Raw genomic sequence first — 14977 nt, 5'->3', positions numbered from 1 at the left:
GAGCTACGGAAGACGTTCAAGATCATTAAGAGGAAATTTATTTAAAAACTGGCTAATAGTCTAAGGAGAGTGGTATCTAGTTGAAGAGAGGAGGGATTGTTTAAAGGGTCATTCTCCTCAATCTCCTTTCAACAGAAACCCCAATTAAGTTATACAAACGTAGAAGCACTGCAAATATTACAAGGTCCAATGAGAACAATTTAGAGACTGATGACAGATGCTTAGTCTTTGGAGTTGGTTTTTATAAGTAATGTGCTGGGAGTGTTAGATTGCCTGTATAAGCACACAATATAAAATTTTGCCTTGCATGGCTTAAAAGGCAACTGTACCTTTACATTACCAAATACTCACCAATTATCATGGCCATTGCACTGCTTTTACATTGTCCGAGGGCAGATAAAATCTGACTCATTATTTGCTGGTTGGCCAGAACCAAATCTGCCACAAACACAGATGCACCTTGAGTTGCTGAAATGCTGCTACTTGAATCCTTGCTCCCAGAAACCTTCTCCTCATCTGAAACGCTGTCTGTTGTGCTGCTTGCAACTGGCACTCGTGCACTGAATTCCCTGTTGCTGGAAAGTGGCAACTGCACTAAAATGTTTACCAACTTTAACAAATCAAACATTAGCTGATCCCGTGTCATTTCTCCACAAGCTGCTTTGGCATCACCAGGACGAATGATATTGGCAAAAAGCCCTCCAAAACAAGCTCTGGCACCCACTGAGCCATCAGATCCACTGCGAGAAACCACTTTGTCAGAACATGTAATGTAATGATGCACAAGAAATGTGATGGACTCTACCACGGCAGAGATGGTGCTGACAGAAACCACCTCAAAATTCTGCTCCAGTGTAAATTCCAAAAGCTTTACTTGGGCATCCAATGGTCCTTGGCCTGTTTGAAATGCACCCCTGTATGCATGAGAAGGAACAAAAATAAATCTGTATTGGTGTCAAGAGTACTTATATATTCTGTGTTCTCGTCATTCCACACAATAATTCAAGCATATTTTTTTATCATACAGTACTATATACTAGTTATAGCTTGTGCATCCTATCAATATCAAGGAGGTTTTCATCAAAAGTAATTCTGGCAGTAATAACATGAGGTAAATAAAGGATGTGATACAGTTCACGAAAACAGAACTTATCCACCATATTCTTTCAAGTTTTGATGCAGAAAATGCATTTGATAACAGTTTGGTCGTTCCTAATTGAGGTATTGCATAAGTTAACCATTAATACAAATTCTATTAATCAAATCAATATGAGATGAAACAAATGTTTGGTAAACATGTGTATTGATAACCAGAACTCTTAATTTGCAAAGAGGTGCCAAACAATATTGTGCATTATCCACCATACTATTCAATATAGCACCGAACAAGCCCTTAGTTGTTGCCATTAGATCAACTCAAATCATATCAGATATTTATGTTGAAATTTAAGAGCTTAAAGACATTCTCTTTGGAAATGTGTTTACATTTCCTGTACACAATGCATTAAGTAACTGAAATCCCAAGATGTTATCACTATACTTGGGGTGAGGGGAGGTTGTGGTCCTTAGAATTTCATGTAAAAAAGGAGAATTGGATTCCCTTAACTAAACAACTAAAATCATTTCTCTCTATTTTTTTTTTTACCAACTACAGTACCTAACAAACAAGTTACTTACATTCAGTAACGCATTATCTTGTGGAGACAAAATCTAGCTGCAGATTCTTTACTTTAGAATTCTCCCATGGCGCAAGACTGGAACCAGATTTTTTTCCCCTCCTTTTTACTGGTAGAGAGGGTCGCGCAACTCTCTATCGACGTTGTCCTCCGGATGTGAAGTTAACAGAGTCCATATAACTCCATCATCGGAATGATGATGTCAGTTTCTTTCGTGACTCTTTTCCACACTTGAAACGTAGAGCCCATATAGAAACAGTCAATTGAACAGTGTACTAAAACAAAAGACACGTATGTGTCAAATAATTACAGAATTCCTAACCAAAAGTCAGTATATGAATATCCAAACAAACTTGATATGAAAGAAAACTTGTATATCCAATAATCTCTGGAATCTCCCTTTCTTTTTTTCACGATGTGAAAGACCAAAACAATTAATTGAGACGGAAAAGGCCTCAGTTCGCAGAACAGGGAGGGTTGTTAAGGAATCTGCGGCTAGATCCAGCCTCTACCAGATAACGCATTACCAAAGATAAGTAACTTGTTCATCTAATGGAGACATCTAGCCCCCATTTACTTACTTTAGAATCAAAAGCCAAAGCCTTACCATCCCAAGAGGAGGGTCTGCGAACCGAGCCCATGAGAAGTCTCCGAGCAAGACCAACCTGCTCCAGAACAAGCAAAAACACTGGAAATGTATAATAATGTAGGTGAGTAGTAACATACCCTACCAAGTAAAGCCTACATAAAGGGGCCATAGGTAAATAAAAGTGCAAGATACTTAAACCATGGGAATAACAGACCCATGTCAGTACAACAAAACTGATGTCGCAGTTCTCACCTCACAATAATTGTGGACAGAACCACAGTAACAAAAAAACTATAAGAAAATAAAAGCACAGGGAAGATATTAAACAAGACAGTAAAACTTTATCCATCTGCATTTGGTTATATATTAAAGTCCTAACGGCATGTTCAAACCTGTAAAACCGAGAACAGCTGGACAATGAACAACAACTGCAAACCAAATGAGGTTGGGAGTGCTCTGTGAACAACAGATAGAAAATCCATCCTTCATAGAGAAAATAAATGTTCATATAAAAGAGAAGTCAATGACAACATTAGCCCCTATTAACATAGAGGCAGTCCTTCCATAGAAAAAAGAACTAGAGATGTACAAGGACCTCTAGAAAATCCCTTATATACATGTGTGTGTGTGTATATATATATATATATATATATATATATAAATTAACTGAAAAAAACATAGGTTTCAGGCCTTATATAGTTAGGAATTAGCTTTTAAAAAGCCTTTGAAATTCACTCAGAAAACTGTAGGTTTTAGGGGTGTTATAGTTAGCTGGACATTTCACTCATACAAAACCATTGAAATTGCCCCTTTATAGTTAGTTGTACTAACTATATTTCGCGCACCCGCAAGCTACTGCTGATGATGTCACATATAAGATCATTCATGACATGGTCAGTGACATCACTGATGACATCTCAAATGACATCACTGATGACATCATCCAGTGAATGTGGTTTGCTTCGTTATTTAAATATGCATTATATATATATATATAGCAATTTGCATTGAAGAATGAGTGGATATATATAAATAAATATTTGGATGGAGGATTTAGTAGAAGTGTAATTGACTGTTTACTTGACCAATTTATAATGTCTCACTAAATATAGTGGATAGTGACTACACTGTGTGAATATCTGTATCACTTTGTCAGTTGTTGTGTAAACTGATTCTACAGTTGGTTACTAGCTATGTGAAAGTCTATATTAGTTATTGATTAGTTAACTGAGTATTTGTATGGGAGTGTGAAAGTGTGTGTGGTTCGGTGGGGGGTGTGTGACTGTCCAAAGATGTGTGAATACTTGATTCAGTAGATATATGAAGTTAAAACTACATGTTCTAACAGTTTGGGTGAGTGAAGCCCTTTATGGGTTTGGTGATGAGCAAATATATTTCTCAATAGTACATGTCCAACGAACTAGAAAAATAAAAGGCAGTGTATGTGTCAGTTGTTGTATATCAATAAGTATACATAAGACTCAATGATTGTGTGAGTGACTATATGGATAACTGTATACTTGTAATGATTTTATAATTCACTAAGTATGACTTACTATCTAAATGAATAGATGAAGTGGTGTTTGTATAAGTGTTTTGCTAAGTAAATATGTAAGTATGATCCATTGTTAGCATAAGTGAGTAGGATGACTTCATATGTGAATAGGATGTGTGCTGTCGATATAGGTGTATAAGTATTTTTGATAGTGTTCTATTGTTCATTGACAGCATGTATGAGTGAATCTACAGGTAAGTGATTAGATGTGTGTATACATCTATGAATCACTGAGTGGATTTTTAGATACTTGTATTGCTGTGACAATGGATTCAAATATGATACTCTGTATTTTACAAAGAGTGATGAACATTTTTAATAGTGTATGAAAAGGTGTATGTGATTGTCACGTGGATGATGTCATCAGTGATGACATCAGTGATGTCATTTGAGATGTCATCAGTGATGTCACTGACCATGTCATGAATGATCTAATATGTGACATCATCAGCAGTGGATTGCGGGTGCGCGAAATATAGTTAGTACAACTAACTATATAGGAGCAATTTCAATGGTTTTGTATGAGTGAAATGTCCAGCTAACTATAACACCCCAAAAACTTATAGGTTTTTGAGTGAATTTCAAAGGTTTTTTAAAAGCTAATTCCTAACTATATAAAGCCTGAAACCTATGGTTTTTTCAGTGAATTTGCAAGGTTTTTTAAATGCTAATTCCTAACTATATAAGGCCTGAAACCTATGGTTTTTTCAGTGAATTTGCAAGGTTTTTAAATGCTAATTCCTAACTATATAAGGCCTGAAACCTATGTTTTTTTAATTGAATTTTAAAGGTGGTTTAAATGACAATTTTTTTGTTATTTTTTTTATACTGATTTACTACATTTTTGCAGGCAGGTGTTCAGAGGGCACGCCCCCTTTTTACAACGTTCTGCAGCGCAACCCCTGGCGCGTTTGCAGAGGAGGAACTAATTCCCCTTGCATACTGGGAGTCCCTGGGGAGCAACTAGCCCACCAGGAGCCTCCAGTATAAGCCAGGGAGCTGCATTACAGAGAGGTGTAATGAGGCCAGACCCTTTTTTACACCTCTCTGCAATGCAGCCCCCTGGCGCAATCAGGCCACACCCTTTTTTACACCTCTCTGCAGCGCAACCCCTGGCGTGTTTGCAGAATAGGAACTAATTTCCCTTGCATACTGGGGGTCCCTGGGGGCCAAGTAGCCCATCAGGAGCCTCCAGTATGCGCCAAGGGGCTGCGTTGCTTTGCCCCGGGGGCGGCAGTCCCCGGGGCAGTGTGGGGGGGATTGTGGACCCCCCCACACTTCTTTATCACTATGCCGCCGCGATTTGGTCCTCCCGGGGGGTAATTTTTAAAAAAACAGACCAGGTTTAAAAAAAAAAGAAAGAAATGTGGGCCTTTTTTGTCCTTGTGGGACTACCTGGGTAGGCCTAGGGGGTCAGGGTGTATCTACCCTGCCCCCTTTTTGTGTTCTTCACGTTTGTTTTTCTGCTTTCTTGTGCCTCGGTCTATCTACACGCACACATATACACATATATATATATGCATATATATATATGTATGTGTGTATATATATATACACACATATATAAACATATATAATCTGCATATCTATATAAATACAAATATAAATGCATGCATACATATATGCATACATATGCATTGTATTTACATTAAAGTTTGAAAAACACTATTAAAAGCAAAGCTAAAAAGCCACCTCATTACAAACAGAATGGCTTTAACTTAAACGAGGGCGAGATCTATTGCATTTTCAATGCTTCTTTACTTTGGTTCCATCAAGAAGGCATTCAGATGTGTCACACATTTGCCATAAATTCTGAATGTTAGCACTCTAGTTGCTCATTATATCACTGTAGTAAAGCTACTGCTCACCAGGGAAGTCTGCTGCTGGTATTCAAAGTGCATGTTTCAGTCTGCATGTCAGAATATTTTTAATGAAATAGAAGAGGATTTGAGAAGTCACTCAAAATGTACCCTCATTTTTCTTTCTGAAGCACTAATCATACTTTCTATGGCAAAATGAACCCCCTCATTTTGTTCCTTTTTAAATTAAATGTTTTCAGACTTACCACTTCATTCCAATCAAGATGGCATCTGGTGTGCCATACTTTTGTCATAAGTAAGACTTTTAGCGCTCTAGTTGTTCTTTAGAACACTATGGGATATTCTGTCATTGGGCTATACTTGGGCTACATCTGGGTGCTATTTGGGCTACATTTGGGCTCTTTTGTCTCTGGTGGCTGTGAGAAGTTGGCCTGATATATGATGCTCACTAGTGCTAGTGATCACCTTGTATCAGTCCAAACAACCCTTATGGTGATTGGTTGTAAGTCAACCTTATAGACCAGCTATCCTAATGGTAGCATGGACAAAGCAGTCTTAGGCTAAACTCTTTTGGCATGTGAAGCCAGCTGTTTTACCACAATATAACCCCTTGAATACCAGATGAAAGGACACCACACAGGTTGTTATGAAAATAAACAGTATATTTATTTATAACAACACCTCTGAACTCTTTATGAGGTCAGAGGGCTAAGCACATGACAATCTCTTACGAAAAATACGACAAGTTGCACAAAATTACAATGGTGCCCTAGGGGCACGACAAACCATATACTAAGTAAGTGGAATGTGGAAGTCGATAGAAGGAATGGAGGTGTCCAGAGGCTGTAGGATCGATGGGACCACGCTACACTAACTCTAGGTAAGTAATAGGAGGCCCACGGAACGCGTGCGCAGAGTGTGAACTCACACGCGAGATGCGTAACAACGTCTATGAACAATACAGTTCAAGTTAAAGGTGAGTACGGACAATCCGGACTAGCTAGGACAAAAACGACTGTGGAACTAGACACTAGGACAGTTAAACTACCCTTGAGCACTGAAATGCTCTCGTTACCTCACCCACGGGCTGCGGGTGCATAGGTGCCAAAGTGTGTCGGGTTCTCGCGTTGAAGTCAATGGAGCCTGAAAGAAAAGATGCTGCAGGCGACCAGGAGGAAGATGTCTGGTGCGATCCAAGGGTGGATCGGTGAAGAAGAGGACCTGAAAGCAGAGGGGAAAGTGTTCAAAGTCACTAGCCAGTGACAGGTGTGGAACCAGGAAGGAACCAGATGCTGTCGTCGCGATCAGGTGAAGAGTGGACGCTTGACTCTGCAGCCACGTGGACCAGGAGGTGTCTTCGACGACCAGGATGGAGGCACGAGCTGTCCCACGCAGGCTCTCGCTGTCGGCGGTGTCGGATCCGGCATTGGAGTCAACAGGCCTTGGCAAAGGCAACCCACGCGGTGAGTGGAAAAGGCGTCTGGTGCGGACTAGGAGAGTCCGGGGTGCCCCTCTTTTGGAAGGGAGCAAGGGCCAGTTTGGAGCAACCAGACCAGCAGTGAAGATTTCAAGGTACGTTGTGTAGGAGGCCACTAGCCAGCCGGCAAGTGACCAGACAACGCGTCGAGCAGCAAACAAGCCGAAGGGCCCCACGCAGATCTCGTGGAAGCTGGAGGGCTGATCTCCGGTGCAGGGGCTGCTCGGGGCTGGGGCTTCTCAATCCCCAAAGCACTTGGTCGAGTTTACCTCGAGAGTCGTGCTGGAAGCGAAGTGCAGGTTCGTTCAAGATGGCCGGTCCCACGTGTCTCGTCGAACCCACGGGTCTCAGCTTTGCTGTAGAGGTGAGTTGAGGTCGGAGAGGTCTGGGAATCCGGGTCTCGTCGGGCTCTGAAGTCTGGATCCTCGAGGGAAGACGACAAAGTGAAGCCGCTGGACGCTTGATGGTGCCTGCAGTTGCAGGGTGGACACTCCTTGTCCACAAGGGAGATTCTTCAGTCTACTGTGGAGCAGAACGTCGAAGTCCAGAGTTTTTTCTTGTAGAATTGTTCAGGATAATCTAATTTGGAATGGGACCAGCTCCTACCTTTATTCTCCTAAAGGGGGCTGCACTACTGACTAGGTCCCTCCCCTGGGTGGGACCAGGAAGGGGGGTGGCTACACCCCCTATCCTTTGTCCGGTTTCCCGCCAGAGCTGGGGCAGGGATGCCCCAGCAACTGGTTTGAACCGGTGTATGCACAGGGCACCTTGTGTGCCCCAGGCATGTCTCATTCCTTTCAGGCCTCCCTACCTCAATACACAAAATCCTGTCTGGGGTGATGCTAGCACCTCCCAAGGCAGGAAACCCTTTGTCCAAGACTCCCTCGCTGGAAGGACTCCCAGCAGCAGGAGGTCAGACTTGTGTCTGTGGTGGTAGCATCCATTTTGTGATGCTGAGGCTCGAGTTTACTTTAACCGGGGTTTACAGCTACATACATGTCGTGTCCCTCTAGAAGGGTGGAATGCTACCCCCGTCGCCAGAATTGGCGAGGGGGTAGTATTCCAATTCGTATGACACCTTACTCGACATGTTTTGATAATGTTATACCAGAGTTAGCATTTAACCGCAAGGTTGATAATGCTCTTTAGAGTATATGGTATAGCGTTATCATGGAAACAGCTAAAGGACTTGGTTCCGAAAGCTGTAGACAGGCTCAGCTCATGCTAGAGCACCATCTCACATAATTCCAAGCACTCTGCCTTCAGGATTGATAAGGCCTGCCATAGGAGTGACTGATAGGAGGATATGTGTCCATTTTAGGGTTAGATATAGGTATACTATATCTACAGCAAAGGGTGATTACACCACCTTGCCCCAGCTGTCATGCAGCCAGTTGTGTCAGTTTTAGATGGCCAGCCAGGGGTGGCATAATACATGCTTCAGCCCCTGGTAGGCCCTGGGTACACCTATGCCCTGGATACCTAAGGTACACTGTACAGGGACTGATAAGGTGGCCCAGTACCAATTGGTAAATGCACCTAAAGTACATGGTTGTAAATTTAGAGAGAACAGCTAGGCTGTGGGTCTGATTAGCAGGCCCACAGCCAGGGAAAGTCGTAAACCAGTGAAGCAAAAAGCAAAAATCTGGGGTGACCATAGGATTGCAGACCCCACTCCCCTACAGTGGCCATCTTGGGAGACAGCATGTCAGAATTTTTTAATGAAATAGAAAAGGATTTGAGAAGTCACTCAAAATGTGCCCTAATTATTCTTTCTGAAGCACTAATCATACTTTCTATGGCAAAATGAACCCCCTCATTTTGTTCCTTTTTAAATTAAATGTTTTCAGACTTACCACTTCATTCCAATCAAGATGGCTTCTGGTGTGCCATACTTTTGTCATAAGTAAGACTGTTAGCGCTCTAGTTGTTCTTTAGAACACTCTGGGACATTCTGTCATTGGGCTATACTTGGGCTACATCTGGGTGATATTTGGGCTACATTTGGGCTCTTTTGTCTCTGGTGGCCATCTTGGGAGACTGCATGTCAGAATTTTTTAATGAAATAGAAGACGATTTGAGAAGTCACTCAAAATGTGCCCTAATTTTTTCTTTCTGCAGCACTAATCATACTTTCTATGGCAAAATATACCCCCTCATTTTGTTCCTTTTTAAATTAAATGTTTTAAGAGTTACCACTTTATTCCAATCAAGATGGCTTCAGGTGTGCCATACCTTTGTAATAAGTAGGACTGATAGCGCTCTAGTTGTTACACTCTGGGAAGCTGCAGTAGAACACAAAGGAATCAACTGACAGTCTCTGTCCTTGTTGGATGTACATGTTTTACTGAGAATGTCAGACTTCATTCTCACATGACTGAGAAAGATAATGTGAATTTACAGAAATATGCTGTCAGTTTAGTTTATAGATCCCCTTCCAAACCACTGTGGGAAAAGCATGAGATAATAGTTTTCTTTCAAACACGATTCATGATATCCCAGCAGAAGGCTTTTTCACATGGTAAAATCACCTTAGAACACACCACAATTCCTAAAATGAGTATGGTACCATCAACAAATGATTTATAATGTAACTAAAGTCCTTAAACCTTCTATTAACTGCAATGCTTTTTAATGAGGTGCTATCATGTATATTGGTCCCAAGATGGCTGCCAACACTTCTTGGATAAAGAATTTGAATTTTGAAAACAATTTTTTTTTTTTTTGCCTTGGGGGTCCCTGTGGAATCCTTTGAGCAGGCCTAGGGGGTCAGGGTGCTTCTACCCTGCCCCCTTTTTGAGTTCTACACGTTTGTTTTTCAGCTTTCCTGTGCCTCAGTCTACCGAGGTACAAGATGACTGCCAACAATTTCTGTTTTGGAGTGTTGACAGACATTGGCAGCCAATCAGAATGCATGTGTTTTTGAAGTTAACTTTGATAAAAACCACTGAAGCAATTTTCACCAAATATAGAAAAGGCACTACTGCGTGCCAGTCCCTACAATTTTGCAAAGTTTGGGACCCCCCTTTTTTCTCGGCCCCCGCATGACGAATCCCCCCGAAACTTCCAGGGAAGAAGCAGAGCGGAGCTGGCCTACATTTTGGAAAATTACACGCAAATTCCTCAACCGGTGCCAAAGTTATTCCCAATAGAATGTTGCGGATTTCCTATGGTAGCTAGGTCCTAACTATATATACCTACTGGCTATCGCCAGTAGGTGATATATATAATATGCTACTTACCAGTATGCATCTGTTCTTGGCATGTAGGGCTGCTGACATTCATATCTGTGCTTAGATCGCCGCCTAGTGCTGGGTCCGGATGATTGCACTTTGTTGTCCTGGAAGAGTCTTCGAAGTATCACGAGATAGGTGACTCCTCCCCTGGACTACAGTGCGCATTGGCATCTTCTCCATCCTCAGATTGTTTTTCGCCATTGTGGCAGAGATGGAGTATAAAAAAGTAAGAGATGTCCATGTAAATGTATGTAGAAAAAGTCCTGCAGCTGTGACAGGCACCGAGGAGGAGGGTGGGCAATATGAATGTCAGCAGCCCTACATGCCAAGAACAGATGCATACTGGTAAGTAGCATATTCCGTTCGAGGCATGTGGGCTGCTGAATTCATATCTGTGCATAGACTGTATAGCAGTATCTCCTCTAGCGGTGGTCACCTGTAGCAGCTGCAGCAGTTTGGAAAAGAGTTTTAAGGACAGCCTGGCCTACAGCAGCTTGCTGCTTTGCTTGTACATCTACACAGTAGTGTTTAGTGAAAGTGTGTATGGTAGACCATGTAGCTGCCTTACATATTTCTTCTAAGGGAATGTTTCCTAGGAAAGCCATGGATGCCCCCATTTAACATGTGGAGTGTGCTTTTGGGGAAATTGTTAGAGTGTGTTTAGCTTTGTGGTAGCATATCTGAATGCATTTGACTATCCATCTGGCTATTCCTGATTTTGAGATGGGATTCCCTTTATGTTGTGGTGCAAAAGCAACTAATAGTTGCTTTATTTTCCTGAAGGATTTGGTTCTGTCAATGTAATATAGAGCTCTTTTTACATCTAGCGTGTGTAGAACTCTCTCAGCCACTGATTGCGGGTTTTGGAAGAAAACTGGCAATTCTATGGACTGATTGATATGGAGTGGATACAACTTTTGGCAGAAACTTAGGGTTAGTACGAAGCACTACCTTATTGTTATGTATTTGCATGAAAGGTTCTTGAATGGTTAATGCTTGTAGCTCACTTACTCTCCTGAGAAAGGTAATGGCAATTAAAAATGCCACCTTACAAGTTAGAAATTGTAATTCACATGAATGCAGTGGTTCAAACGGAGGTCCCATAAGTCTGGTAAGTACTATATTTAAGTTTCACCCTGGTGAAGGTGGGTGCTTTGGAGGGATTATTCTTTTAAGTCCTTCCATAAAAGCTTTGATTGGGGGTACTCTAAACAAAGACATGTGTTGTCTGTTTTGGAGGTAAGCTGCAATAGCAGCAAGATGTAGTCTTATGGTAGAGAATGCCAAATTGCGTCTTTGAAGATGCAACAGGTAACCGATAATGTTTTGGATGGAAGCGTCTAATGGGTTGATTTGGGTATTTTTGCAATAAATTACAAATCTCTACCATTTAGCTGCATAGCATGCTCTAGTAGTTGGACGTCTCGCCTCCTTAATAATGTTCATGCAATCAGGGGGCAAATTAAGGTACCCGAACTCTAAGACTTCAGGAGCCAGATCACTAGGTTAATCTGATTGGGATCTGGGTGCCTGATTTCGCCATGTTTCTGAGTTAAAAGATGTGGCGAGAGGCGTAGTCTTTGGTGGGGAACCACTGAAAGTTCTAGGAATGTTGTGTACCATGGTTGTCTTGCACATGTGGGAGCAACCAGGATCATTGTGAGTGACTGTTGGCGCAGTTTGCGTGCCACCAGCGGAATCAGTGGGGCTGGTGGAAAAGCGTACGCAAATCTGCCAGACCAGTTCATCCATATCGCATTACCCTGTGACAACGGATGTGGGAACCTGGCTGCAAAGTACTGGCATTTTGAGTTTTCTTTTTTGGCAAACAGGTCTATCTCTGGATGCCCCCATTCTTGGAAGAATGGTTGGAGGACTTGAGGGTGAATCTCCCATTCGTGTAGCTGCTGGCTGTGTCTGTTTAACAGAATTGCTACCTGATTGTCTTTCCCCGGCAGATGTTCTGCTAGGAGAAAGATGCCCTTTGGAATAGCCCACCTCCATATGCTCTGTTTTAGGTGAGATAACTGTGGAGAGTGTGTCCCTCCCTGCTTCTGTATGTAATACATGGCAGTCATGTTGTCTGTCCGGATCAACACAGTCTTGTTGTACAAGTACTTCTGAAAAGCTTTCAGTGCTAGAAATACTGTTAGCAATTCTAGGTGGTTGATGTGCAGTGTTTTCGGTTTCATTGTCCAGAGCCCTTGAACTGTGAATTGAAGTAGGTGGGCTCCCCAACCTGTCAGTGATGCGTCCGCTGTTAGTACTACTTGTGGAACCGGCTTCTGAAACAGTCGCCCCTTGGAAAGGTTTTGTGGGTTCCACCACTGCAGAGAGTTGTAAGCGCGACTGTCCACCAACACTAGGTCTTTTAATTGTCTCTGAGCTTGGTTCCATTGCCTTGCTAGAGCCCAGCCAGGTGGAAACAGGCCAAACTTGGGGGGGGGGCTAATTAGGTTCCTCTCACGTCTACCATCACGCCTACTAACACTACTGCCTGTGTATGAACGAGCTTGTGAAAAACAGGAGCTGAGAAACAGAACTCAGTGTAAAGGGTTTGGTGGTGGCGCTAGAGAGCAATTGCAACACCGCAGCAGCAGCTGAGGACGAAGACTGCGAGCAGCCGTGTGGTGCCGTGGAGCTGCGGAGCCCTGTGGAGCCCTGTGTCCAAGCCCGTGCCCGAGTCCAAGCACCGAGCCAAAGCCCGAATTGGTCCAAACGGTCGGAACAGTGGAATAGCGGTAGCGGCCCCCTGACTCCCGGTTACCGGCGTCTAGCATCCGGCATCAGGGCGGTGGCTTCCAACGGCGGCTTCCAGCGGCGAGGTGAGGTGAAGACGGGTGGGCAGAGGAGTGAGGACAGAGAGCGCCCTCGGCCCCGCCTTGCCTTGCACAGCCTGCCATCGCTTTTGCCCTTGCTGCAGCGGGACTCAGGCGGGGTCTATTCAGCAGGTCGCATCTACTTTCCACTCTGCATTTCTTTACTCACCGCCCAGCACTTTGCGCACATTGCTTAAGATGACAAGGGATTTGATAGACCGCTTCTGCGCCTGACCCTCGGCCCCAGCATCCGCGACAGCTTCAGGTTCGCGTCTGCTCCCGTTTCCCTGCCTCCACCGCGGTCTTACCGCCTGCTACAGTAGGGGACAGCTGGGGGGAGAGGGGGGTGTGACGGCTGGCTGTCTGTGGAGCCTGGGAACTGCTGAGCGGCATCAGCGAGCATCACCGGGAGGAAGAAGGAAGGAAGCTTTTCTCCGGTTCAAAAGTTTTCCGCTCGCTGCTTCGTAAGCAGCAGCACAGAGAACCAACAGTGGAATACGGAGGTGAGCCTTTGATCTTCTGACCTCTTGGACCCCGAGTCCTGTCCCGTTCAAGAAAGGAGAAACTCTTGAAGCGTCCCCAAGCAGTGACTTAAGGCAAACTCATGAGGTCAGGTAGGACTAGGGGGTCTCCGGAGCCAAAGATGAAACCGAAGGCAACAAAAGGAAACAAACTAAAAACAAAAACACACCCAAGCGCAACTCCCGGCATTGAGCCGAATCTCATTACAACAGAGCAGGAATCAGCCACGATCCCTGAGTTCCATGAGACGGCAGCAATAAAACCGCAAGCCACGAAGAAGTGTAACCAACCAAAGATCTACACAAAGTTCAGCTTTTTAAGGGACGCGGGTTCAGTCATCTTCTTGTGCAACGATCACCTGCAAGGTTTGCAAACCCCACTGCTACCTTTACCACCTTTACCACCGTTACCACCGCTACCATCAGATCCGCCTCCACCAATGTCAGCAATGACCACAAGCCCTCCTCCCCCACAAAAACCTATGGCATGACTGCATCAAGGCGGGATCTCGAGGCACAGAAACTATAGCACAGCTCAGAGGACCCCACCTGTAAATGAAAAGTCCAACAATTCTATCCCCAATCTGCAATCACCTCCTGCCTACCAGGCAGGACAGGAAATATGCAGCCTGAGCAGCACCGAGAGGACCCCACTGCCTGAACCCATAATCGACGAAAAAACTCCCGCAGCATTATACTTAGGCGACAAAGCAGGCAATTGGCCATTGCAAAGGGTACCTGGGGCCGCTCCATCCTCAGAAGCAGCAGTTTTCTCCAAGGAAACATACCTCAGCCCTAAGCCGAGCATATAAACAACGAGCCACAGCACAGCTATCATGTCGGCAAACTCAACAACTGGAAGCGTAACGCCTGGTAGAGCTCTACCACTTACAAATTCGGAGGTCCATGGCCTAGCCGATGTACTGACCAAATCAGGAAGGCTGGGTGAAGGTGCTCAGGACCCTAGTCAGGAAACCGATGACAGGGCCCGGTGTCTTACCTTAACACACTGGAATGGAAAGATATGCTTGCAACCTATAACCCAGAGGACAAAGAGCACCTCCACCTTCACCCACCCCTGGCAGCCAATAACACCAACAATACCAATAATAGAAAAAACGAGATAGCGCTTAAGGAAGACCAAAACTCCGGCACTTGGAACTCACTGTTAAATACAATCCAGCTAGCTGTCGAAGCCCTCCAATACCAATATGAAAAAATTGAGCTACAACTAACCCTCCTCAACACACTGGCAGTTTTCACAGCCGGCATCGATGACAAGCT

The 14977-nt window shown here is 43.8% G+C and overlaps 1 protein-coding gene across 4 annotated transcripts in view; it reads right to left on the bottom strand.

The window, feature by feature from the left end:
- Positions 1-14977, bottom strand: part of BIRC6 (baculoviral IAP repeat containing 6) — a 2208279-nt gene that overhangs the window by 780384 nt on the left and 1412918 nt on the right. For all 4 annotated transcript variants that reach the window (XM_078648748.1, XM_078648749.1, XM_078648751.1 and 1 more), the window contains one exon: positions 352-914. In XM_078648748.1, the coding sequence (XP_078504874.1) occupies positions 352-914 (563 nt within the window). The remainder of the gene's footprint in view (positions 1-351; positions 915-14977) is intronic.

Source organism: Lissotriton helveticus, chromosome 6, assembly GCF_964261635.1.
Source record: "Lissotriton helveticus chromosome 6, aLisHel1.1, whole genome shotgun sequence".
In the NCBI taxonomy this organism is placed as follows: Eukaryota; Metazoa; Chordata; class Amphibia; order Caudata; family Salamandridae; genus Lissotriton; species Lissotriton helveticus.
Note: the sequence above shows the minus strand (reverse complement) of the source record. Positions and strands in the feature narration are given on the sequence as shown.